Genomic DNA, 26,867 nt, shown 5'->3' with positions numbered 1-26,867 from the left:
AGTTTGCAGGAGCAGGCCCCAGAATTCTAACTATGTAAGGAAACTAGATTAGACAAAAATATGCATTACCTATAAAATACTGAACATGCTTTTATCTCTCTAAATACATTTAACTAAGGTCATTACTATGCAAATGATGCATGACATAAAAATTCAAGTTTTCTTTCCATATTAAGCAAAACTACATTTAAGCGACCATATTACTGGAATATTTAACATTCTTAGCCCTCTTAATTCTGAGGATGCAACACAGTGAAATGAAAAATTACAATAGATTGAGTAATCAATATGAGATTGGAGGTAGGAAGTGAAAGAGTGGGAAATGGCTTTTTGAAGTTTTAAATTTACTTTAATATTACAATAAATTGATAAACCTCTCTGAAATCTGTAGTGAAATCTAGAGTACTTCATTCACAGTTCAGAAAACAAGACAGAATTACTCTTCATGCCTCCTTTAATTCCAAGAAAGGTCTTGGAGAAGTTTGTAACTTTACAGTACATCTGTGGGAAAGATAACCCTAATAATTCTTGTAAAAACATTTCAAGAAAATACACAGTAGATTTTACTCTTCAAGAATCAGTTATATACTCTGTAATATACTCTGATTGTATGTGAAAGAAATAAAGGACTAAAGTGTAACAAAATCATTAATGCAAATCATAAACCTTGTGTTTATAGTATATTATGACATGCAATTATAAAACTTTGCAATATTATTCCATTATATACATAAAATCATTGCCAAATTTCAAGAAAAATATAATGTAACTATTAGAATATGACAATGATAATTGTTTAAAGATTGGTGGCCAGGAGTTAGCCCCCACTATTTGATAAAATAACCATTTAATAAGAGATTACTTACCTGTAACTGGAGGTTTTCTGGGATGAGTGGTCCCTTTCTGTATTCCAATGAGGGTGGGTATATGGAGCCAGAGAATTTGAAAATAGTCATGTCTGTTAGTCTGCACACACCCCTTGCTTTGCCTCATGGTTTCGTCTGAGGCAATAAAGGGTAATGTGGACCAACAGTGTCTCCAGTTCCTTCTGCACAACCAATCAAATAGATCCGCAGAGCGGGGAAGGAGAGTGAGAAGTGGAATACAAATAGGGACCACACATCTCAAAGAACCTCCAGTTACAGGTAAGTAACCGCCTCTTCATCGAGTGATGGTCCTGGTTATATTCCACTGAGGGTGATTAACCAGCAGTACTTAATTCAGAGGAGAGTGGATGGAATGGTTGAACAGAGGACAGCCACGCCGAATGAGACATCCATTACAGAGTAGTTCTGCACCAAGGTGTAGTGTGCTGTGAAGGTATGTACCAAACGCCACATGGCTGCCCTATATATGTCTGGAAGCAACACATTGTGGAGGATGGCCATAGTCAACGCGTTGGCTCTTCTGGAATGGGCTCTCGCCCCAAGGGGTGGAGGCAGTCCCGACAACTGATAGAACGTAATGCACCCTGAAATCCCACCCACATGGAAATCCTGTGTGCGGAGGTTGTCGGCCCCTTAATCCTCTCAGCTATAGCTATAGAGCAGGGGTCGGCAACCTTTCAGAAGTGGTGTGCCGAGTCTTCATTTATTCACTTTAATTTAAGGTTTCGCGTACCAGTAATACATTTTAATGTTTTTTAGAAGGTCTCTCTCTATAAGTCTATATATTATATAACTAAACTATTGTCGAATGTAAAGTAAACAAGGTTTTCAAAAATGTTTAAGAAGCTTCATTTAAAATTAAATTAAAATGCTGATCTTACGCTGCCGGCCCGCTCAGCCTGCTGCTGGCCTGGGGTTCCATTCACCTAAGCCGGCAGCGGGCTGAGCGGGGCCTGCGGCCAGGACACCAGCTGGCAAGGGGCTGGCAGTCAGAACCCCAGACCGGCAGCGGGCTGAGCAGGACCGGCGGCGGGCTGAACAGCTCAGCCCGCCGCTGGTCTGGGGTTCCGTCCGCCAGCTCCTGCCAGGCAGGGTCCCGGCTGCTGGCCCTGCTCAGCCCGCTGCCGGTCTGGGGTCCCAGCCCTGCCCACATAGAGTGGGTACCTACCTTCTCCCTGGTTTTAGCCCATTCTCTTCCTCTCTCTCTGCAATGAGCTGAGGGTGGGAGTGCACTGAGCACAGGGCTGGGGGTGAAGGAGCAGGGTGGGGGTTGGGGTTGGGGTGTAGGGCCTGGCCAGCAGCTAGAATGAGGGAGGAGGCTCAGGGTTGGGGCAGGAGGTTTGGATGTGGAGTGCTTACCAGGGCAGCTCCCATTTGGTGTGAGGGGTGCAGGTGCGAATGTGGGGGGTGGGTGCAGAAGCTTCCGTTTGGTGCTCAGGGTGGAGGTGGGGAGTGCAAGAGTCAGGGCGTGGGGTGTGGGAGAGCTGGGTATGTGTGGGGGGTGCAGGGATCAGGGGCCTGGGTGTGTGAGGGGGGGGTGCAGGGCTCAGGACAGAGGGTGTGTGCGGGGGTTCAGGAGTCAGGGTAGGGGGCTAGGGGTGTGGGCTGGAGTCGTGGGGATGCTCCCAGCCCCCTGCCCTGAGCAGCTCACGGCAGGGGACTGGAGGGGATATGCCCTGATTCCACCCTCCTTCCCCAAGGCCCCGCCCCCGCTTCTTCTCCGGAGCAGCAAGCACAGCTACGGCTCCAACCCTGCTTCTCCCCCTCCCTCTCCAGGGCCATCAGCTGTTCGGCCGCAGGGAGGGAGAGGACGAAGTGCAGGAACCCATCACGCTGGGGGAAGAGGCAGGGGAGGAGGGAGCTTGGCTGCCAGTGGAGGCTGCCCTGCAGCAGCAGCCGGCAGGACCAAGCTTCTGCCCCCTGCCCCCGCAGGAGAGAGCGGTGGGTGGAGAAGAGCAGGCTGGGCCGGGCAGGATTTTTAATGGAATGCTGCTGCCTGCAGGGGTCCCGGCCGCCAGCCCCGCCCAGCCCGGGGACCGGCGGCCAGGACCCCAGCAGGCAGCAGCGTGCCATTTAAAATCGGCACGTGTGCCATAGGTTGCTGACCCCTGCTATAAAGAGTCTAGGGAACTTCCTGATTGATCTTGTCCTCTGCAGGTAGACTGTCATGGCCCTGCGGACACACAGGGAGTGACAGTGCCGCTCTTTCACTGAAGTGTAAGGCTTTGGAAAGAGAGCAGGTAAGTGCATGGGTTGATTGAGATGAAACCAGGATACGACCTTTGGTAGAAACTTGAGGTGCAGGCACAGGGAGACTTTGTCCTTATGAAATGTGGTGAAAGGGGGGGGGTCTGCCATCATAGCTCCAAGTTCACCTACCCTTCTCGCCAAACTAATAGCCAATAGGAAGGTCGCTTTCATGGAAAGGAGGGACAGAGCATGATGCTAATGGCTCAAAGAGCAGTTTCATTAATGCAGCTAGAACGAGGTTAAGGTCCAACTGGGAGGCGACAGGTTGTATGGGTGGTAAAGTCCTCAGGAGACCTTTCCAAAACCTGAGAGTCAACAGATGTGTAAATATGGAGTGTCCTTCCACGGGAGGGTGAAAGGCGCTGAAACCTGCATGAGAAAATTGAGGCCGAGTCCCGACATCTTCAAGGAGAGCAGGTAGTCCAAAAGAAGGGGGAATGTCCACTTCCTCCAGGGAAAGCCCATTCTGCTGGGCACAGGAGGTGAAGCGTTTCCTCTTGACCCGATAAAATCATCTTGTGGACTCTTTCCTATTGCTCGAAAGGATGACGAACTCCCAATGAACACTCCTGTTCTAGAGAAGTTGCCTATCCAAATACCAAGTTCTGAGGTGATGCATCTGTGTATCAGGATGTCTGATCCTATTGTGTTGCGTAAGCAGTTCTGAGAAAGCAAAGGACGGGCCAACGTGCGGAGATTGGGAAACCAAAGTCGCCATGGCCAGAACGGGGTGATCAGAATGACAGTGGCCATCTCCTGCCTGATCCTGTGGAGGACTTGTGGGAGGAGTGGAAGGTGTAGTTGATCTGGTCCGACCAGCAGAGGATGAGAACATCACCTTGAGAGTGGATAACGACACCCCCCCTTTGAGCAGTATGTGCTGCATTTGTTGTTGACGTGGGAGGCAAAAGGGTCTGGTCGGAGTCCCCCATTGGCTGAAGAGGTCATTTACTATGGAGTTGTGAAGCTCCCACTTGTGATCAGCAATGACTCTTCAGCTGAGTCTGCAATTACATTCTGAGTCCCTGGAAGATAGGCTGCCGACAACAGGATCTTGTGGGCAATGCACCAATCCCATAGATTGACCACTTCCCTGCACAAAGCAGTCAACCTTGTGCCCCCTTGTTTGTTGATGTAATAAACAATGGTGTTGCTGTTAAGTACATGATGGGAGTGAATGTAAAATAGAAATGCTTGACAGACTTGTCGTACCACCCAGAGTTCCAGAATGTTGATGTGCATCCTGGTATCCCAAGGTCTCCACGTCCCTTGCGTCATGTGTTCTTCAATGTGTGCTCCCCATCCTGTGAGGGATGTGTCTGATGATCGTTCTGTCCAGGGAGGATGGGAGAAAGGGGATCCCTGTAGAGACCTGCTGTGGGTCTGTCCACCACCGGAAGGAAGAGAGACAGACTGTGAGCATACGGTCCATAACATGTCGTGTAGGTAAATAGACTCTCTGAGGCCACATCTGTAGACTGCGAAGGTAGTGATGTACGTGCAGACTGCCATGTGGCCAAGAAGGGATAAGCAAGTTCTGACTGGGACAGACGAACTGTTGACTACCCAGAGAACGAGTTCCTGCAGAGTCTGGAATGTCCCCCTTGGTAGGTAAGATCAGGGTGTGACCAAGTTGATGGAGGCCCTTATGAAGTCTAAGGACTGTGTGGGAATCAGAGTTGATTTTTCCATGTTGATGCTGACTTCCAGGGACGAAAGGAGTCAGAGCAACATGGAAGTTGAGATTCTCTGTATCATGCTGCTAGCAGCCAATCATCAAGATAGTGGAAAATAAGGACTCCTGAGCATCGGAGGTGGGCTGCTATGACAGAAAACTTTGATGAAGACTCAGGGAGCAGTGGTGAGTCCAAAAGGAAGGACCCTGTACTGAAAATGCTAAAGGCCCACCATGAACCTCAGGAATCTTCTGTGGGCTGGATGGATGTCTATGTGAAAATAGGCGTCCTGCATACTGAGAGCCATAAATCACCTGCCTTTTCCTAGAGATGGTATGATGGCTGCTAAGGCGAAACTTGGGCTTGTGGATAAAGCAGTTGAAGTTATGGAGATCCAGGATAGGCCTCCACCTCCCCTTCTTCTTATGTACCAAAAAGTAAGGTCTGATCTTCACTATAGGGAGATGGACGCTGCTGCAATCAATGCAGCAGGGTCAATTTAGTGGGTCTACTGAAGACCTGCTAAATCGATGGCAGAGTGCTCTCGGGTCAACCCTGGTACTCCACCTCTCCGAGAAGAGTAAGGGAAGTCGACGGGAGAGAGTCTCCTGTTGACGCAGCACAATGAAGACACAGGGGTAAGTCGACATAAGCTATGTCGACTCCATCTATGTTGTTCACATAGTTGGAGTAGAGTAACTTAGGTAAACTTACCCTGGTAGTGAAGACAAGCCCCACGTCTAATAGAACCCCGTGCCCTGATAGTTCGGAGGAACGGGCTCTATCCCTCCTTTTTGCAGTAAGGGGTCTACTTCCAGTGCCAGGATCCTGTCATGAGAGTGGTCCCTGGAAAGGGATCAGGGTGTGGGATGTGGATGAGGTAGCATGGTGAACTTGACTGTATAGCCATAGTGGATGACATCCAGGACCAACTTGTCAGCTGTTATTGAGCTCCAGGCTAGTAGTAAGAGTGCTAGATGACTCCCCAAAAGGGTGGGTTGGTTGCATGCCAGTAGGCATGGTGGTTGACAGCTCTCCAGTGGCACGCAAAAATATTGTTTCTGAGCAGTTTGAACACTGTGAAGGTAGGCCTGGAGGGCGGGGTCGTAGGGTCTTCTGGCAATTACGAGGAGGTTCATCTGGCCTCTGGTGGAAGAAATGGGGGTTCCTGAATCACTGTGTAGGCGGCAGAATTTCCACTTGGGGCAGGTGGATAGATACCCAGCGATCAAAGTGTGACTCTGGCACCCCTGAGGGAGTGGAGGGAATCATAGGTCTTCTGATTAAACAGGTGTGATTCATCAAAAGGAAGGCCTTCAGTGGTATTCTGCACCTCTCTGGGGAAACCAGATGACTGCAGCCATGATTCTCTCTGCATGACTATGTCCATGGCCATCGAGTGTGATGAGATCTACAGCATCCACGGCTGACTGTAGTGCTGTTCTAGCCACCAGCTTGTCCTACTCCAGGACAGACTGGAAACATGCTCCATCTTGCTGAGGAAGCTTTTCAATAATGTCCTCCAATTTACCATAGTTAAGGAAGTCATATTTGACCAACAAGGCCTGGTAGTTTGAAATACAAAATTGGAGGCTTGCTGAAGAGAAGACCTTGCTTCCCAGAAGGTCTAAGATTTTACCCTGATCTGTTGGGGATAGAGCACAGGTGTTGCTGCCTGGACCATTCCACTGCTGCTTGTACCTGGAGGGAATTGGGTAGAGGTATAAAAAAAACTCCAACCCCTTCGCTGGTAGTATCTCCTGGTCTGCCCCTTCGGGGGTAGGACTGCAAGTGGCCGGGGTTTGCCACACTGTTCAGGCTGGATGGAGAATGGCATCATTGATCAGTAGAGCAACCCTGCTCAGTAGTGAGAAATGAAGGATGTTCAGGAGCTGGTGCTGCTTGTCTTGTACTTCCTCCCGTGGAATATGATGCTTGTCTTCCACTGTTCGCAAGAACTCTTGGAATTGCTGAAAGTCATCTGGAAGCAAGGGGGAGGCTGAAGTTGCTGCAGCATCTGGAGAGGACAATGGGAAACACTATATCCGGCGGAACACGACCGAGTGGTTTGTCCTCCATAACCAATTTGGAGTGCCTGGTCAAGGGCGTCACAAGCAGGGATGGGCAAAGCCTCCCTCACCAAACAGGCGCATTCTCAGAGTGGGTACTGGGGCCAGAATCCCCAATAGGGCCAGCAAGATGGATCCGGCATATGTTGCAGAAGGCCCCATGGGGAGGGCGACCAGCGACTTCCTTGTTGGTGGAGAAGAGGGTACTGCCACACCACTGGCGATCCTTTCAGATACTCGTATTGGCGGTAAGGAACTGGCGGCCCTTGTACTCCATCAGAATCCTCCAATGATGAGAACTCAGATCCTGGTCCAATGGTGGTACTGTTGGAGACGGCAGAAGCGTGTAAACCACAGGAGAATGTGAGTGAAAGCATGACCAGACTTTGGCAAGTCCTACATAGGAGATCAGGCTTCCCTAGGTGCGATTTGCAGAGGAAAGCATGGAGATCTCAGTTCCCTTAGGGCAACCTGCTCATGTGGCTCTGGTGCTTTCTCCCATCACCCCAGCATTAAAGGTACCCATTCCATAACTGAAATTGAGTGCATGCGGGTCTCGGTACCGGCGGGTCTGCCAGTCTATGCGATTTCTTGTCGTGCTTGTATGCTCTGGAACGTGCAGCCTCTCTGTGGCTGGAACTTGTGGGAGGTGTATCATCCTTCTTTGTTTTGGAGGAAGACTTACTGCCATACTTATACACATGCTTCCTTGCCTCCCAACTAGGCCCCAGCACAGGGTCCATAACCCTAACCCGGGTCCGACTGAGGCCTCATGGCGACTTCCATGAGGTGCTTCTTGAGGCGGAGAGCCCGGCCTTCTCAGGTATGGCTTGGGAAGGACCAGCAGATATTGCACCTGGATGAAATGTGGGCTTCTCCCAAGCAGTAGAGGCAGCATTGGGGCTAATTGCTGACCGAAAACGAATGCGGGCAAGAAGCGCAGATCTTGAAACCTGAAATCTTTGGCATAATCCAGTACCAGCGTGTGGAAGCTGGTGGGACCAGTCAACAGATTCCCCTGAATTCCCAGTCCTACTAAAACTAAACTATGTTTAAAAAAAAAAGTAAAACAGTAGACGCAAACTAACTATATACAATTCTGAAACTTTTTTTTTTTTTAAAGTATGTCAGACGAGAGGACACTAGCAACTCCAACTTGGATTCAGACAATGCAGTGATGAGAAGGAACTGGGGACGCAATTGGTCTGTCCAGCCCTTTATAATCTTGGATGAAACCATGAGGTGAAGCAAAGGCTCACGCGTGGACCAATGGACACTAGTACTTCCAAATTCTCTGGCTCCAGACGCATGGCACACATGCGTAAACCCACCCTCGGTGGAATACAATAGGAACCATTACTCGAAATACTATTTAGTTTAATTTAAAATCAGTTCTGAGTGAAATTCAAAGTTGTAATATGAATCTGCATTAAAGAATGAGTTTAAAAAAATTTAGGACCAGACAAATGGAAGAATGATACATCCACAAGGATAACAATAAATAAATATACTGAGGGAGATAAACTGTGAAAGAATACTGTTATGTCCAAACTAAGAACTTGACAAGTTTCAAGTAGTATCATTCTGTGGCAAATAATTTTTCATTCTCTTCCTAAATCCTTTGTCTTCTTACTTTATTCAAGCACTATGAGATGGTTGTTATAAAATACAAATATTTTCTTTATTTAAATCCCTTCTGAAGACTCACTTTTTCCATTTTGCTCACAGTAAGTCAATCATTTTAAAAGGTTTATTTTATGTGTATATGCTAATGGCTAAGTAACCAAGAGTTTATTGCTGCACTGTTTGTTACCTTCAGTGGTTGTGACATGTCTAATTATTAAGCCATGATCCTAACCTGATATGCACCACCCACAAAGAGCCTCTTTAAGTCAATGGGACTTGGCACAAGCACTGCGGTGTGCCGGCACAAATTTTAGTGCACAGTCAAGGCCCTATATTGTAAATTCTGTGGGGGAAGGATTATGTCTTATTGTATACAGCCCCTAACACTCTCTTGGGTATTAATATACTATGTCTGCTTTCAAATTCAGGAACTCCAGCATTTTACTTTATTTTGATATCTTGGTGACCTGGAATTAAATGATAATGCCATATAATAAGCTGGAACTGTACAAAAGAAACAAAAAGTTCAACATAATTGTTTCTTTCCATTTCAGAAGTTTAAGTTACGAATTTGTTCGCCTTCTAGAGAAAATGACTTAAGTTACTCGAAACTAACCGTAGGAAGTTAAGTCGCTCCTGTACTTCTTGCACATGACTGTATCTACTTCCTGGTCTTACAGTTTGTGGATCATACTCTCCATGCTCTGCAAATTTAAGAAGTTTTATTAAGCAATACATACAGAAAACAGACACTGATTCTAAGGAATACTTAAGTCTTGTTGCTCTGCAGCGAACCAAACCAATTTTAACAAAAGTGATTCATAAATCTGTAATAAAACAATCTTCAGAGACCTGCTCAGAATCAATCATTAAAGATTAAATTAAGACAGACACTTTCAAAGATGCTTGGCGTACGATTATATCCGCCAACTGTATTTTTGCTTGTAGATGTGTAGGCTTGTCTTTCATTATGAATAGAATACTAAAATATTCAAGAATACTGCATTCTGCTCACTCAGACAGCCGAATTTCTCCATCTTTCAAACTCTTATTTCTTTGAAAAACAAAGTAAGCGGAGAAGAAATCCTGTATACTGGATATATGCAGGAGCGGCACCAGGGTTTTTGCCACTCTAGGCGGTAGCACTCCTCCTCTGAGCATTCAGCGGCGGGGGTCCTTCCGCTCCGCGTCTTCAGGGCACTTCAGCGGCGGGTCCCAGAGCGAGTGAAGGACCTGCCGCCAAATTTCCGCTGAAGACCCAGAGCGGAAGGACCCCCCGCCGCCGAATTTCTGCCGAAGACGGCAAAATGCCGCCCCCCCCAAATCCTGCCGCCCTAGGCGACCGCCCAGGGTTGCCTAGTGGAAGCACCGGCCCTGGATATATGGTTGATAGGTTACCCGGGCAATGTTGAAATTTTAACAATACTGTAACCAGCCTTCATTGTGGCAAGATTTTTTTCCAGAATTATATCACTTTAAAATTAAAAGGAAGTTGTCTATATATAAATTTAAAGAAAATAATACCACTTCCTCAGTTAGTAACACTTAAGATTACTAAAAGTAAAATTTGAAAAACTAAATTTATTTTTCACCATTTATGATACTATTTGCTGCTTTTCATAAAGTTATCCAAGCTGCAGTGGAAAAAAATAAGAGGTATAAATGGTTAAAATAATGGAGGATGGACTTGTGGTTAAAGCACGAGCCTGGGTCTTAGAAGACTTGGATACAATTGCCAGCTCTGCCACAGATTTCCGGTGACCGCAGGCAAGTCACTTAATCTCTGTGACTCAGTTTGTCATGTGTAAAATAGAAAGTATTATTCTCCCTTTCTCCAACCCTTTGTATGTTTTTTTTCTTTATAGACTGTAAGATCTTTATAGCAATGACAATCTCTTACCACGGGTTTCTGCGGTCACTAAACAAACAGGGCCACCATCTCTGGTGGGTCCTGCTGACACTACTCTAATACTATTGTTGCTATTAACTGTATTGTGCTAGAATATAAATGCCCCCATCAGGAATTAATGCACTATCATTTTAGGCACTGTAAAAACCTCAGATACACAGTCCCTGCCCCAAAGAGCAATAGATGACAATAATACTACTTTAATTATATTCATAGTATTAACTTTTCTGTATCACCTGTTTCTAGCCCATTTCACTTCCTAGTAAATATTCTCCATCATAATGTTTGGGTTCATGGTACTGTTGAAGATTTAACTTAAAAAAAAATTGAAATATTTTTATTTAAATAAGGTTTTGTAAGAACCCCCTAGCTTTGTAAATGATAACTGGGTGTGTTTGTGTGGGCCTGTATAGCCATCATAAAATTAGATTACATTTCGAGCAGAGCTCTTTGATGAAAGGACTGTCTTTTTACTATGCTTCTGTACAGTGCCTACCATAATGGGGCTCTAATCCTTGAATGGAGCAGCTAAAAGCTACTACTAAACATGTGTTAGCCACAAATGCATAACTTCATTATAATCCAGAGAAATAACTGGACTAAATCTGACAAATAACATGGATTACTTTTGACAAATGTGACAAGAATGGGAAATTGTGTCATGTTAGCCAGTCTCTCTATGCAATTCACATACAGCAGAACCCCGTTTATCCAATCTAACTGGGACGGAAGCCACATCAGATAATCAAAAATTCGGATAACCCGGAGAATGGGTAAGTGCAAGGCTGCAGCACCACCTAGCTGCCACAGGAGAGATTGCCTGCTTCTGGACCTGTGTGCACTGGTTGTTTGGTTAATACGGAGAGCCAGATAACAAAGAGACGTATAAACAGGGTTCTACTGAATTGTAAAGATACAAAATACATTTCCTATTGCTTCTAGGAGAAAAAAACAAATTTATAGATCCAATAGTCAACGCATACTGCAAATGGTTCAGAACTGGGAGAAAGGAACTGTCTGAAAAGACATCATCTATGAATGTGTGAAAAAAAAAGGTACACCAATTTAAAAACTAGTCATTTTAGTCAAGAATTTCAGGTACTATACCTGTCCCTGCCAATTTCTTTGGTTTCACAATCACATTCCATTATTTAAAAAAAAGGATTCTTTCCCTACCCTGTTGCTTTGTGAAAGACCCATGCAAACAGGTGAAACTGAATATACACAAGAGCACTATCAAATACACAAAATAAACTAAAGAAAGAAAACTGTATTTTTCCCATTCCATTATAGTAATCCCAGATGTTATTTGTAACAGCAGCAGATTTAAAAAAAAAAATCTATACAAAAGTGTGATTTTTATCGTCTAGTAAATTTATCACTGGGAACAGGTGTGTGAAATGTTACATTTAGGAAGTAAATGCTGAATAAATTCTACACTTTTCCATGTCTGAAATTCAACTGTTAGTTTTCCTACCTTGGGCTCAGTCATTTGGACGTTCCCTATTGCTCCCACACTTTCCCTTGTCTCACTAGCTATTGTTGAGAAAGATCTTCTCACAGAGAAAAGGAATACTCTCGAGGTACAGATTTTATTTTTCTGAATTTCCCTTGTTTCCATTTTCTGTTTCATTCTCCCTTAATTTCTCTTCTTTCCTTTTCTTGATTTCCCCACTCAGTTCTGCTTTTTGTCCCTCTATGCCTCTGCTTTCTGTCCCTCTATGCCTCAGCATTTTAGTTCAGCAGTTCAACTCAGCTAGAAAGTTTAATTTTCCAGCCAACCAAGAATAAATAGGTTCTCAGGCAAAACTTTACACTCTGATAATTAAAAAAAAAAAAAAGACTAGAATATAAATCAATCTGTTGGGGAGTAAAAAACTCATCTACCCAAATCACTACAGAGTAATACTGAAGCCCCTAGGCCAGGTAAACAACAGGCACATGACAGAAGAAAATGCCAAGGAACATGAAAAATTTAGATAAAAAACAATTTATTTCAAAGAAAAGACAACTATACATAAAACCTACTCAGTCACATGCTAAAATCAAGAGAATAAAAATGAGACACCTGGCACATAAGTTCAAAAAAGCACACAGCAGCTACAGACCCTAAAACAAAACAAAAGGAAGTAAAATCCTTAGTTGTAAAGTCTCAGAGGGCATGTGTACCAATGAATAAAAAGGGAACCAGGAAAGTAGGTAGTAATTCAATATGGCTAAAAGATAAATTTAGAGAAACTATTCAAGCCAAAGAGAAATCCTTCGAAATTTAGAAATCTAACCATAGTGAAGCCTATAAACAGAAGTATAAATACAGCAAGCAATATGTAAGGGGAAAATCAGGAGGACTAAAATGAATGTTGAAGGTCATATAATTAAAAGATACAAAAATGAAGAAATTCTTTAACTACATCAGAAGTGGGAAACCTAGAAAAGAATTTGAGAGTCTGCTAGATCAGCAGGGAACAATTAAGGAAGATAAGGACATTGCTGAGGAGCTAAATTATTTCTTTCACTCAGCCTTCACCAAAGAGGATGTTGGGGAAATACCTACCACAGACTTACTTTTTTCCAATAATAAAGATAAGGTACTGTCAGAGATTGAGGTGTCAGAAGAAAACGTGCTAGAACATACTAATGTCTCAAAAGACAATGAGTCAGATAGTATACATCCAAGAGTTCTAAAGAAAATCAAGAATAAAATGGCTAAACTACTACGAAAAATGTAAAAAAAGATATTTTACCAGAGAACTAGATGACCACAAATGCTGTACCTATATTTTATAAAGGCTTGAGGAGTGGCCAGAGGACTTATAGACTAGTAGGTCATGCATATTTGCCTGGTAAACATGTTGAAATAATTATATATTACTCCCGAGGGAATTCTATGCCAAAAATTAAAAATTCTGCAACAAAAAAAATAAAAATTCTATGCACAGTATTTTAAAACTCTTCAAAATTCTGCATATTTTATTTGTGAAAATAATAGAATCATTTTCAATTATTTGCTGATGAGTATTTTGAAATAAATTAGCAACATAATTGAAAATGGTGTGATTATATTGTTATTGCATTTAATCAAATTTAATACACATTTAATTTCAGAAAGGGGAACTACACAAAAATGAGGAGGTTAGTTAAACAGAAATTAAAGGGTAAAGTGCCAAAAGTGAAATCTCTGCAAGCTGCATGGAAACTTTTTAAAAGCACCATAATAGAGGCTCAACTTAAATGTATACCCCAAATTAAAAAACACAGTAAGAGAACCAAAAAAGAGCCACCATGGCTAAACAACAAACTAAAAGAAGCAGTGAGGCAAAAAGGCATCCTTTAAAAAGTGGAAGTTAAATCCTAGTGAGGAAAATAGAAAGGAGCATAAACACTGGCAAATGAAGTGTAAAAATACAAATAGGAAGGCCAAAAAAGAATTTGAGGAACAGTTAACCAAAGAGTCAAAAAGTAATAGCAATTTTTTTTTAAAGTACATTAGAAGCAGGAAGCCTGCTAAACAACCAGTGGGGCCACTGGATGATCGAGGTGCTAAAGGAGCACTCAAGGACAATAAGGCCATTGCAGAGAAGCTAAGTGAATTCTTTGCATCAGTCTTCACAGCTGAGGATGTGAGGGAGATTCCCAAACCTGAGCCATTCTTTTTAGGTAACAGATCTGAGGAACTGTCCAAAATTGAGGTATCATTAAAGGAGGTTTTGGAACAAATTGATAAATTAAACAACAAGTCACCATTGTCCTACTTCCCCACCCCCCCCCCCCCCCCCCAGCTGGGACTAATATCCTTGGGTGGCCAGGGTGTGTGCGCGCGTGCGCACACACACACACACACACCCCCACACCCACACCCACACCCCGCATCCCCCGTGATTTACCTCTCCCTAGGCTGCCCGATCAGGGAGCCCGGGGAGGGGGTGAGTGAACACTGGTGCAGCTTCTCTTTGCTTCCCCACAGAAACAATTTTCTGCAGAAAGTAAAGAGAATCTGCATGGAGACTTAGCACAGAATTCCCCCAGGAGTAAATATACATTAACAAAACATCCAGAAGATCATGACACCAGCATGGTTTCTACAACAGAAAATCAAGTTTCACGAATATTAAAATTCTTTATACATCAGAATAAAGCAGTGGATAAGGGAGAAAAACTGGTTACCTACCTTCTCATAACTTTTGTTGTTTTGAGATTTATTGCTCATGTCCATTCCATTCTAGGTGTATGTGCGCCCACGTGCACAATTGTCAGAGATTTTTGCATTAGTAGTATCCATAGGGTTGGCAGTAGCGCTCCCTTGAGAGCCACGCTCAAGCATCGGTATATCAGGCACCGCCAGCCCTATGCCCTCTCAGTTCCTTTTGGCGGGCAACTCTGACAGAGGGGCAGCAGGGCAGGTAATAGATTGGACATGAGCAACACATCTCAAAGAGCATCAATTACGAAAAAGTAGGTAATCGTCTTTTCTTCTTCGAGTGCTTGCTCATGTTGATTCCAGTCTTGGTGACTCACAAGCAATGCCAATGGAGATGGGCTCAGAGTTCAGTCTTGCATCTTGCAGCCCTGCTCTGGAAAAGCCAGCATCATTCTGGGCCTGCTGAGTAAGTGCATAATGGGACAAACATGTGGACAGACGACCCGGTAGCAGCTCTACAGATCTCTTAGATCGGCACCTGAGCCGAGAAGGCTGCTGACGACGTTTGCGCTCTAGTTGAGTGCACCTTGACTATCACCACTGGAGGCACTTTCACCAGCTTGTAGCAGTATTGGATGCAGGCTGTGATCCAGGACAAAATCCTTTGAGCAGAAACTGGTCAATCTTTCATCCTGTCTGCCACCGCAACGATCAGCTGTGTTGACTTGCGAAACTGCTTAGTCCTGTCAATATAGAAGGCCAACGCCATCCTGACGTCCAGGGCATGGAACCTGCATTCCTCTTTGGCTTTATGGTGCTTCGGGAAGACAACCGGTATGTGCATGTTCTGGCCGGTATGAATCTGGACAACTATGTTGGGCAGGAACGCCGGGTGCAGCCACAACTGGACCATATAGGGTAGTTCTGAAGTAAACGCCATGATCTCACACACCCTGCGGGAAGACGTAACCGCAACTAGGAACGAAACCTTCCAGGAGAGAAAAAGAAGAGAGCAGGAAGCCAGAGTTTAGGCGGGAGGCCCCATGAGTCAACAGCACGAGATCCAACTCCCAGGGAGGAACAGGGTCCTGGATGTAAGGGTAGAGATGCTCCAGACCTCTCAAGAACTGGGCCGTCACATCGTGAACAAAGACCGACCTGCCTTGGAACGGAGGGTGGAAAGCCGAAATAGCGACCAGGTGGACCCTTATTGATGGCAGAGACAAGCTCTGAAGTTTGAGGTGCAGAAGGTAATCCAGGATCACCTGCAGCGAGAACTGCTCAGCCTGGACACATCGTTCCAAAGCCCAGCCACGTGAACCTTTCCCACTTGGGCAGGTAAGTTGCTCTGCTGGAGGACTTTCTGCTACCCACCAAGACCTGTTGAACCCAGGCTGAGCACTCCCGCTATCCCACATTCAGCCATGCAGTAGCCACGCCAACAAGTGCAACGCCTCCAGGTTATGATAGTCCTGGGACAGCAGGTCCAACCGGAGAGGTAGCTGCAGCGGAGTGGCTACCGAAATTTCCAGCAGCGTGCCGAACCAGTGTTGGCAAGGCCACTCAGGGACTATCAGGATAACCTTAGCCATGTCTTGTTTGATCTTCACGAGGACTCTGTGGATCAATGGCACTGGTGGGAAGGCATACATCAGGCCCCCCCAACCAGGGGAGCAGGAAAGCATGTGACAGGGAACCCCCATCCATTCCCCCGAGTGAGCAGAACATATGGCATTTCCTGTTCTGATGAGGCGAGAACAAGTCCACCTGGGGAGTTCCCCAATTTCGGAAGATCATACTGACCACCTCCAAGTGGAGCGACCACTCGTGGCGAGACGAGAAGGTCCTGCTGAGGCGACCTGCTAACACATTTCTGGTCCCAGGCAGGTGCGTGGCTACCAGATGAATGGCATGCCACACACAGAAGTCCCAAAGGCTGAGAGTTTCTTGGCAAAGTGCGGACAATCTGGCTCCACCCTGCCTGTTGATCTAATACACTGTGGCAGTATTGTCATTCAAGACCTGTACCACCTTGCCCTTCAGGTGGGGCAAGAAAGCCTGGCAGGCCAGGCGAACTGCTTTTAGCTCCTTGGCACTGATGTGAAGGGTCAGATCGTCTCACAGCCAGCAGGACTTGCGTGCTGAGACTAGGGTGAATGATGGGGCAGGAGCCGGAAGGTAACTCCCTGCAATACCAATCCCGGGATCAACCATCACTGTAGGGAAGACAGGATGTGATCTGGCACCCTGACTACCCGGTCTAGGTTGTGTCTGTTGGGGATATAAACTGACACCAGCCACCCTTGCAGAAGCTGGACATGGAGCCAGGCATGACTGACCACGTATGTACAGGTGGCCATGTGGCCCAACAACCACAGGCAGGTGGGAGCAATGGTAAGCAGGTGGTTCTTCACATGGGAGATCAGATCCGACATGGCCTGAAAACGAGCCTCCAGAAGGAAGTCTCTGGCTCGAGTGGAGTCGAGAACCTCCCCGATGAACTCTATTTGTTGGTCTGGCCTTAAGATGGCTTTTTGCTCATTTATCAACAGGCCCAGGAAGGTGGAACGCACCAGATCAAGGCTCCTCTGTACTTGTTCCCAAGACCTGCTCTTGATGAGCCAGTCGTTGAGATACGGGAAGACCTGAACCCCTTGACGTCTCAGGTAAGCGGCCACTGGCGCCATACATTTTGTGAACACCCTTGGGGCCAATGAGAGGCCAAAGGGCAGCACCGTGAATTGGAAATGGTGTCCACCCACTATGAAATGGAGGAAACGTCTGTGATCTTGGAATATGGAAATAACCATCCTTCAAGTCGAGGGCAGCGTACCAGTCTCCTGGATCCAGAGAGAGGATGACAGAGGCTAGGGGAGACCATGTGAAACTTCAACTTCTTGAGATAACTGTTGAGGCGTTGCAAGTCCAGAACGGGTCTGAGGCCCCCTTTTGCTTTCGGGATTAGGAAATAACTGAAGTAGAATCCCTTCCCTGTTATGTCTCGAGAGACTTCCTTCCCCGCCCCCATGTGCAGGAGGTTCTTGACTTCTTGAACAAGGACTTGCTCATGAGTTTCCTGAAGAGGGACAGGGAGGGGGAGGGGTGACCAAAAACTGCAGGGTGTAGCCTTGAGACACTATCTCCAGCACCCAGCGGTCTGAGGTGGTGACCTGCGACCAGGCTAAACGGTAGGAACAAAGATGGTTGAGGAAAGAACGGGGTGGATCCTGGGAGATGACTGGGGCATCTCTCTCGACCACACCCTCAAAAGACCTTCTGGCCCCCGGGGTGCCTTGCCAGACCAGGCTGTGCAGGTGAGTGGGAAGAGGAAGGGCGGCGGCAGCAGCTGAAACTAACGTCTGTCTCTTCTCCTTGCAGACCCTGGACAAGATAGCCAAGGCCTTGGTGGCGGGGGCGGCTAGTGATCTGAAGTCAGGAGCTGCGCCTCATAACCACTGCCATGTGACCACCCTAGCCACTGAGTCAGCCACGTCCCACACCATTTAGAGGGAGTACTGAGCCGCCGTGGTGCCCTCCTCCACCAGGGGTGCTAAATTCCTGGACCAAACCTTGCGGGAGGGACCACTTCAACTTACGGAGGGAGTCCCATAGAATTTCAACTTATTTCCCTAGAAGGGCCTGATGGTTCGCCACCCGGAATTGTAGGCTGGCAGATGAATAAACTTTTCCTCCCAAACAGGTCCAATCTTTTGGCCTCTATTTTTGGGAGTTGGGATGGAATGCCATTGTTTATCTTTTTCACCTGCGAGCCCGGGGGAGGGTGAGTGTAAAGGTACTCAAACCCTTTGGCCATGATAAAGTATTTCTTTTCAGCTTTTTTGGAGTGGGAGGGATGGCTGAGGAGTTTGCCAGAGGGCCTTGGCAATTTTGAGGACTCAGTCATGCACTGGTAGTGCGACATGGGCCGGGGTAGAGGCTGATAGGACATTAAACAAGGTCTCTGCCTACTCAGCCATTTCCCCCACCTCCAGGCCCAAGTTCTGGGCCACTCGTCAAAGCAGGGCCTGGTGTTCTTTGAAGTCGTCCGGCGGGCTAGCCCTCGAGGGTCCCGAAACTGCCTTGTCTGGGGACGAAGATGACTATGCCACCGGGTGAGGCCCCGGGGCATCTTCCCCCAATGGGGGAGGGAAGTTTAGGGGTGGGTGCAGTCTCCTCTGCCTTGATCTCCAAGCATACCTCATGCACCGAGCCCGAGGCAGTCGGTACCACCAGCTATTGCTCTGAGGCGGCGGCCGATGAGTGGTGTGAAGGGGGGCATCACCATGACCGGCACTTTGGCCGTGGCCATGCTGCCAACGCGGTGCTGTCGATGTTGACGCAGCCTCAGGTGCCCATTTGCACCACTGTAGTCTAAGCAAGGGGCTGAACTGCCCTTCCATGCAGAAGAAATTCCCTTCCAGTGACCATGATGGGGCTGTCGACACCTGTGTTTGTCTGCTGACCGACGTCATCTGAGACTGGTGCTGGGGGGACCGGAGACGTGACGGATAGCACTCCCACGGGGTAGGCAACCAGGACCTGCACTGAGAGCGAACGGTCCCGGTAGTATGGAGACCAGTGTCTCCCTCTAGGCGATCCGTATCGAGATGGCGGGGACTGTTATCGCAATGGTGGTGACCAAAAGCAAGCCCAGAGGATCTGGCCTGCAACTCCGGCGATCTGCGACTTGGAGGTGGAGAGCGCTGCTTCATCTCGGGGGAATCGGCAGCGCTCCACTGCCCCCTGAAGGGTCTTAGTGGCTGGTTTGCCCTCGTGGGGAGCCTCTGCCAATTCCTGTGGCACGTGCTGCATTGTAGGCACGGGCAGAGGCCTTAGCTCTCAGAGCCGGCGGAGCTTCTGAAGGTGTAAGTGGGTCAGGGGTTTAGGTCCCATTTCGCTCCCAGGAGTCAGTGATGGACTTTTAAGGGGCTAAAGGCCCCAGCCCGGAAGGCACGAACCCGTAGCTCCGGAGTGACCAGGCGGCCCGAAGTGGGTCCCTTGCCCATTGCCCTTCTTGCCTGGTGCCAGGGAGCGGTGCTTTCTTGCCTTCTTTTTGGGCACCGGCGACAGAGAACAGTGCTGGGCAGAGACTGGTGCCGGGGTGCACTGCACATCAAGGCCGAGGTACTCTGAGTCCTGGCAGGATGGCACGGAAGCCAGCTGAAGGGTGGACTCCTTGAGGAGAGACCATAAACGAATATCCCGGTCTGTGTGTGGGGCCGAAAGTTTTTACAAATACGACACTTCTCTCTCATGTGTGATTCCCCCAAGCACTTGAGGCAGCTACTATTTTGGTCACTTACAAGCATAGGCCTGTTACAGTCCACGCGGGGCTTACACTTGGGAGACCAGGGCATGCCCCGCCAGGGGTGAAGTCCCTGCTGGGACTCTAACTTCTAACTACAACTACACTTAACTGCTTAACACTAACTACTATAAACAAGCTATTTACAAGGTCCTAAGGCTCGAAGTCAGTAAAGACGAAAAACCGCTAGCCCTTGTTATGCAAGGAAAGGAACTCCGACTAATCGCCACCGGCGTTAAGAAAGAACCGAGAGCGCATAGGGCTGGCGGCACCAGATATACCGACGCATGAGTGTGGCACTCAAGGGGACGCCACTGCCGACCCTACAGATACCGCTAAGGCAAAAATCACCAATGACTGTGCACGTGGGCAGGCACACACCTAGAATGGAACTAAAATGAGCAAGCACTCAAAGAAGAACTGGTTAACTTATTTCAACTTTCAAAAAGCCTGAGAAACTAATCACCATTTATTTCTTATGGATCAAAAACTGGCCAAGAGCAGGAAACCAAAAGTGTGGGAATAAATGGTCAACCTTTTGCCATTATAAAAATTGAATAGCAGGGTGCCTCAAGTGTCCATGTTAGGTCCACTTGTTGATTAATATATTAATGGCTGGGAAAGGGGAAGTGAGCAGTGAGATAATAAAATCTACAGATGAGACAGTTAGTCAAATTCAGAGGAAACGGGGGAATTTCAGAGAGACCTAACCAAGCTAAGTGAATGGGCTAAACAACAGCAAATAAAGTTCAGTGTTGAAAAATACAAAGTAATGTACGTTGGAAGGAAAATGAGAAGTACTCAGACACAGTAAAAGGCTCTAAATTAATTGTATCAAGTCTAGAAAGGGATCTAGATGTTACCGTGGACAGCTTAACAACCACCTGCACTCAATATACAGTGAAAAAATGTTAGGCTACGTCTTCACTACGGGGGGGGGGTCGATTTAAGATACGCAAATTCAGCTATGCGAATAGCGTAGCTGAATTCGACGTATCGCAGCCGACTTACCCCGCTGTAGGGACGGTGGCAAAATCGACCTCTGCGGCTTCCCGTTGACGGCGCTTACTCCCACCTTCGCTGGTGGAGTAAGAGCGTTGATTCGGGGATCGATTGTCGCGTCCCAACGGGACGCGATAAATCGATCCCCGAGAGGTCGATTTCTACCCGCCGATTCAGGCGGGTAGTGTAGACCTAGCCTTAGTGTGTATAAGGAACAGAGTAATATGGAAATTGTAATGTCCGTATGTAAATCAATGGTGACTTCTCATCTAGAATATAGTGTGCAATATTGGTTACCTCACCTCAAAAAGGATATTGCAGAGGGGGTTCAAAGAAGGGTAACAAGAAGAATTAGGGGCATGGAAAACACTCATGTGAAGAGAGATTGAAAAGACTGGGTTAGTTCACCTTAGTAAGGAGACAAATAAGGGATATGAAAAAAGAGACAGTAGGACAGGAGCTTCTGTTCTTCATCTCATAACACAAGAACAAGAGACTGTCAATGGAATTTAAAGGTGACAAATTCAAAACTAATGAAGAAAGATTACTCAGCTTGTAGTAACTGGAGCTCTTTGACATGTGTTGTCCCTACATGTAAGTGCCCTTCAGGCTGGGCTTACACTCAATGTGCATAGGATCAGGGAATTTTCCCTAGCAATGTCCATTTGGTCCATGGACGCACTTCCCACTTTCCTTGTGCAACATGCCAAGGGTATAAAGGGGGCTGTTAGACTGCTACCATTTTAGTTCCTTCTCCACTTATAGACCCAACTAAGGGAACCGAGGCAGTGAGGCTGGAGGGCAGGTAGTGCCAATACGTAAGGACATCTTGAAGAACTCCAGTTATTACAAGATGAAGGAGGAAAGATTACTCAAGTACTTGTCCCTACATGTAGTAAATTTCAGGTGATTCACAAGAAGCATCCCTCTTAAAAGAGGTAGGTGCCCAAAGTCCTATGAAGTCTTTAAACAACGATTTGAGGATCTCAGTGACTCAGCCAGAAGCTATGGGTCTATTACAGGAGTCTGCAGGTGAGGTTCTGTAGCCTGTAATGTGCAGGAGGTCAGACTATAGGATCATGATGGTGTGAGAACAGAGTAGATGTCTACTAGTGTGGGAAACACTAGGAGCTGAGAGGAGAGAGAGCCCCCGTGGATTGAAAAACATAAGTAGTCCACCACACCTGGGATGTCTGATTGCGAAATAGAAATTCCTCATTGACACAAGAGATCATATCTCTCTTCCACTTTCCTCAATAGTGCCTCCTGATAGTGTCCTTTCTATTGCTGCTCAGTATGGCCCGTATATCTGCCAAGCAAGGCCCTCTCTCTGAGTCCAATGTTCATCCAAATACCATGCATGGCTCAGTTGGGATGTTGAGTGCTCCCTTCATCCTGAGGTCTTGCATCATGGAAAGACAAAGGAGGCCTGGATGACAGTTGCAGCGATATGGGCCCAACTCAGCACAATGAAAAATGGCCTGTGTCGTGTCTTACCTGACTTTCCTTAGTACCTTCAGTAACAAAGGGATCAGGGGAAACACATACAGCCTCCGACCATCATATGAGGAAAGTGTTGCCCAGCACGCCGAAACTGCAACCTGCTCTGGAGCAGAATTTCTTGCACTTTTTGTACATGCCTGACACAAAGAAATCTGTAACTGGGCTACCCCACACCTGAAATACTTCCAAGTAGAGTCTGGCCACAAAGCTCCCATCCAAACACTCTCTGGAGACATATCTGCTTAGGCTGTTCTGAACTCCTGGCAGATGGAGGGCGGTCAGAGCAATCTGCAAAGATATGAATGAGCTATGAAGAGCATACCCCTCTCTACTTGTTAATAGAATGCACCATGTCTTCTTGCCTAATCATACCTGGACTGGCTGGACGTGAATCAGAGGGAGGAACTGCTCACAGGTCAGCGTGACCGCTCTGAAGTCCAACATGATGTGAAGCATAGACTCCTGAGTGGACCATGTCTCTTGTGCTACCTGTCCCACTATATGGACCCCCCCAACCAATGAGGACAGCATGTGCAATCTGTATTTGCTGTCCTCAGGGAACTGAATGGAATACACACACACCCCTTTCCTTTGTCAGGCAAGGGAGTCCAGAACCTTTTGGAGAACCAAGACTAGCAAGTCAAGAAAGCCATTGTTTAAGTAAATACAACCCAGGTGACACAGCATCCAGCTTTGCCCCAATGAACTAGGTCTGTGTCGGTGCCAGGGTAGACTTCTCCAGGTTCACCCTGAGACCCAGCTTCTCAAACAGGTCCAGAAGCATAGCAGTTGCTTTCTGAGTTTCCTGGTAAGATCATCCTTTTAGGAGCCAATCATCCAAGTAAGGACACACGGCTGCCACCTACCAGCAAAAGTGAGTTGCCATCATTGATGTTATTCGGGGGAAAACCCTTGGCACAGTCAAGAGTCCGAATGGGAGCACCCAATATTGGTAGTGTTGACTTTCATGTGATGCTTCCCAGGTGTATCCAGGGTTGTATCCTCTGGCCTCCTCAGTGGAAACAGACATAGGGATACCTCTACCTCACCCATCCCCAAATATATCCCTCCAATCCATTGTCGTTTCTTGTAAAAGGATCCCCTCCTGCTGTTTTATTTCTTCCTGTAAACTTCCTTTCTCAAAGATTTCATAATCTCTTGATTAGCATTTTGGTTCAGTATGCAAATAGACCTATATTGTGAACAGGATGAAACACAATGACAAGCCAGGGACATAAGTGTCTATTACTCCCGGCCCGGAAAAAAACGATCTGAGGCATGTCACCTCCTGTTTACGTGCCTTGACTTCAAGGCTTTGATAATATTTTTCAGTATAGATACATAACTCATTAAATATTATCCATACATTCATTTCAAAATGATTGACGACGACCAGCGGGCTACTGGCTCTCGGTAGAGACCTCAAATGATACCTGTTGGTGAATTATTGTCCATATTCTTGACCCAGGATTCCCTGAAAAACCCTGTGCCCCTCTGTGCCCTCTGCCAGTTGGCACAGAGGTTCCTGGGTCATATTTCAATGAACCTCAGGTGTGCCAGGTGAATATCCATGAGATCAAGGGCTGTGAACAATTTCTGATCTAGTGAGGGGATAACTGAAAACAGGGTCGCAATTCTGAACTTCGGGGAACTGAAGGGGTTTCCACCCGAGGAGAAAAATGGGTCTCCATTCTCCCATTTTTGGGGGGGTAACGTGGGGATAGGTCTTCCCCATGTCCTCCTTCTAATGCCAATGACTGCGAGCCTGAGTCCAATGGGGGAGTAGGGGGTGCAGGGGGGAAGACTGCCAGTACCCGAGGAGGCAGCAATGATCTCTCTCTATTCATTGACAGTACTGGTGATAGCCTGCTTCTACCCCACTACCAGTACTGGAAGATGGTATGGCCTTGCCCTTTGAGGAAGTCGCGTTCTGGTCTTTACTGATACCTGATAGTCCTGTAACTTAATATGGGACAGGGACTTCTGTCTCTTCTTGGATGGTGAACTTTCCCTCTTGTGCTTGGGTCTCCCTCCTCATTTGTTCTGTCTGTACTCATCTGAGTCTCTTGGAGCTAACTTTTTTCTCAGGGGCGGGGGGCATTGGGGAGAACAGGATGGAGAGGGGCCCTGGAACTGGCCAGAGTCACACGCAAAGAGGTGCTCCTACCAGCTTCAAGCCAATGTACAGGGGTGTCTCCCCATTCAGTAGCCGTCCCTATGAAGAATCTTCGGACTCTGAACTCTCGACTGTCTGTCCCTCCACAGAAACAACTGGCAGATAGTGCATCAGGGAGGGACGTGGGCTTCCCCAGGCAGTACAGACAGGCGCTATGACTGTCTGTTACTAGGAAAAGCTTCTGGCAGTATACACAGCTCTTGAAGCTGGGAATCCTTGGACTGCTCTCCCTGTCACTGCTCTGCACCTAGGGCGGGTCCCAAAACTAGGGAACTGAACTCCAACAATCTAACTAAATTGGACTAAAAAAATTATTGGGGGGGAGGGAGGAGGGGCTATTTACAGAGAAAGCAGAGGAAGTCAGCACAAACAACGAGGCTCCATTCCAGACCATGAGCAGTGAGATGGAACTGAAATCACGGCCGGTCTGGCAGCCCCCTTCATATCTTCGGTGCAGAGCATGAGGAGAGCAGGGGCACATGCATGGAACAAGTGGACACTGCTACGGAAAATTCTCCGATCTTGGTGCATGCAGCACATACACAATCTAAAGTGCATTACTCATAGGAACAAGAAGAAGAATGTTTTTTTCACAGACTACATAATTGAACTGTTGAACTCATTGCCAAAGGATGTCAATGAGACCAAAAACCACTACAAGATTAAAAGGAACTGGACATTTAGAGGAATAACAAGATTATCCAGGGTTATAATAGTGCCAGCAAATTTCAGGCAAGATTAAGCCTCAAAATTCATGATTTAAGACAATCTCTGACTACTATGGATTAGGAGATCCTTCTTCTGAAGTAACTGGTGCTGGCTACTGCTAGAGACAGGATACTGGACTAGCTGATCCAGTATGGGAACTCCTATTCCAAAAGCTCACTTTATTTTATTTTAGAGGATGACACTACAGCCCCAAAATTGCAACCACAATGTTTTCTTATCGGGCAACCAAATCTAAAGTCTTGTTTGTCCAAAATATGCCTGGTTGGAATTCAATACAAGTAGCAGATACAAGTATTCAGTCTTTAAAATATGCAATTTTCTTTATAAATCAGAAGATTAGACTGAATAAGCTACTACCAATTAAATGCTTGTGGGTTTTACATTGTTGGGGAGCCACTGCAATCCTGAAAACATCATGAATGGACTGAAGACAGCATGAAGGGCTTTTGAAAATAATTCTAATATGGAACATTTGCCGATAGGGGCAAGACAAAGGAAGCTACACCAAAATACCCAAGATGAGATCTGCAGACATGCCAAATACTGAGTGGGGCATACTCAAATTTGATAAATGTTTAACAGAAGACTCAGGAGTGTTAAGAGGATAATACCTTTGTCAGCATCAACTTAGGTGGCTTATTTATTCTTCAGAGCAGAATTTAACTGCGCTGAAACAAAATCTGTGACATTTAAACAGTTTCTTTAACAAGGCCTACATACAATCACACAAGCTAGACCAAATTTCTGCAGCAAGACCACTTTCTACAGCATTTATGTGCTAAGAATTGACATTTTGCAGCAGCTTCATTTAAAGTGAATAGAATCTGTTTTCATTGTTTTTATATTAAATTTAATATATTGTATTCCAAATTTTCAGTTATTCTTGTGCCAGAAATATTCATCTTACCAATCCTTACCTGAATCAAAAGTTGAGGGGGAGGCTGGCACCCAAGAAGGTATCAGAAAATTTTGGAATTTTAGAATAAATAAGCCCATTAGCTAAAATTTTCTGCTAAAATAAATCAGCAGTGAGATAGGTAAACAATATGGACACAAATTATCATCTTTTGGTTTCAGAATTTAAAATTCTTTGAGATGAGTGGGTCAGTTCACACCTCTCTATTTTTCAAGCTGTCTGTACACACAGGAAGACACCGCTGTATTGGAATACATTTGTTTAATGTTTTCTTCACAACCATGATGACCAGAATCAGTTTTATTTGCTGATCAAAGCACTAAAGAGATAGGGCTAATTGCACTATGAAGTCCTGCGCAATTCACTATAAATAGCAACTAATTTTGGTGTCGTGAATGCACACAGACTAAAAGTACCACAACTTTTTTCCTCCAGTTTTACCTATTACCCTGATTTTAATATCGATTTTTTTTTTTAAATGTTGAAAAGACACTCTTAATTTTATCATCTGCTTCTCCCATTCCTTTTACCAAAGACAACATGTAACCCATCCTGAATACTTCCCCAGGGAGATTAACTCCTATTTGATAGACCAGAGGAATGTTGAGACACTGAAATCCCAGATTCAATTCCAGATTCTGGAATGAAGTATTCTTCCAGTGGTTACAGACCTTTCTGCCA

General features: G+C 46.2%; 1 protein-coding gene across 2 annotated transcripts in view; it reads right to left on the bottom strand.

The window, feature by feature from the left end:
- Positions 1-26,867, bottom strand: part of LOC113406342 (probable ubiquitin carboxyl-terminal hydrolase FAF-X) — a 183,448-nt gene that overhangs the window by 109,208 nt on the left and 47,373 nt on the right. For both annotated transcript variants that reach the window (XM_026650666.1, XM_026650667.1), the window contains exon 14: positions 9,125-9,212. In XM_026650666.1, coding sequence (XP_026506451.1) covers positions 9,125-9,212 — 88 coding nt within the window. The remainder of the gene's footprint in view (positions 1-9,124; positions 9,213-26,867) is intronic.

The sequence above is a fragment of the Terrapene carolina genome, unplaced genomic scaffold (genome assembly GCF_002925995.2).
Source record: "Terrapene carolina triunguis isolate 2854851 unplaced genomic scaffold, T_m_triunguis-2.0 Scaffold26, whole genome shotgun sequence".
Lineage (NCBI taxonomy): Eukaryota > Metazoa > Chordata > Testudines > Emydidae > Terrapene > Terrapene triunguis.
This window is presented reverse-complemented; position numbering and strand designations above follow the sequence as displayed.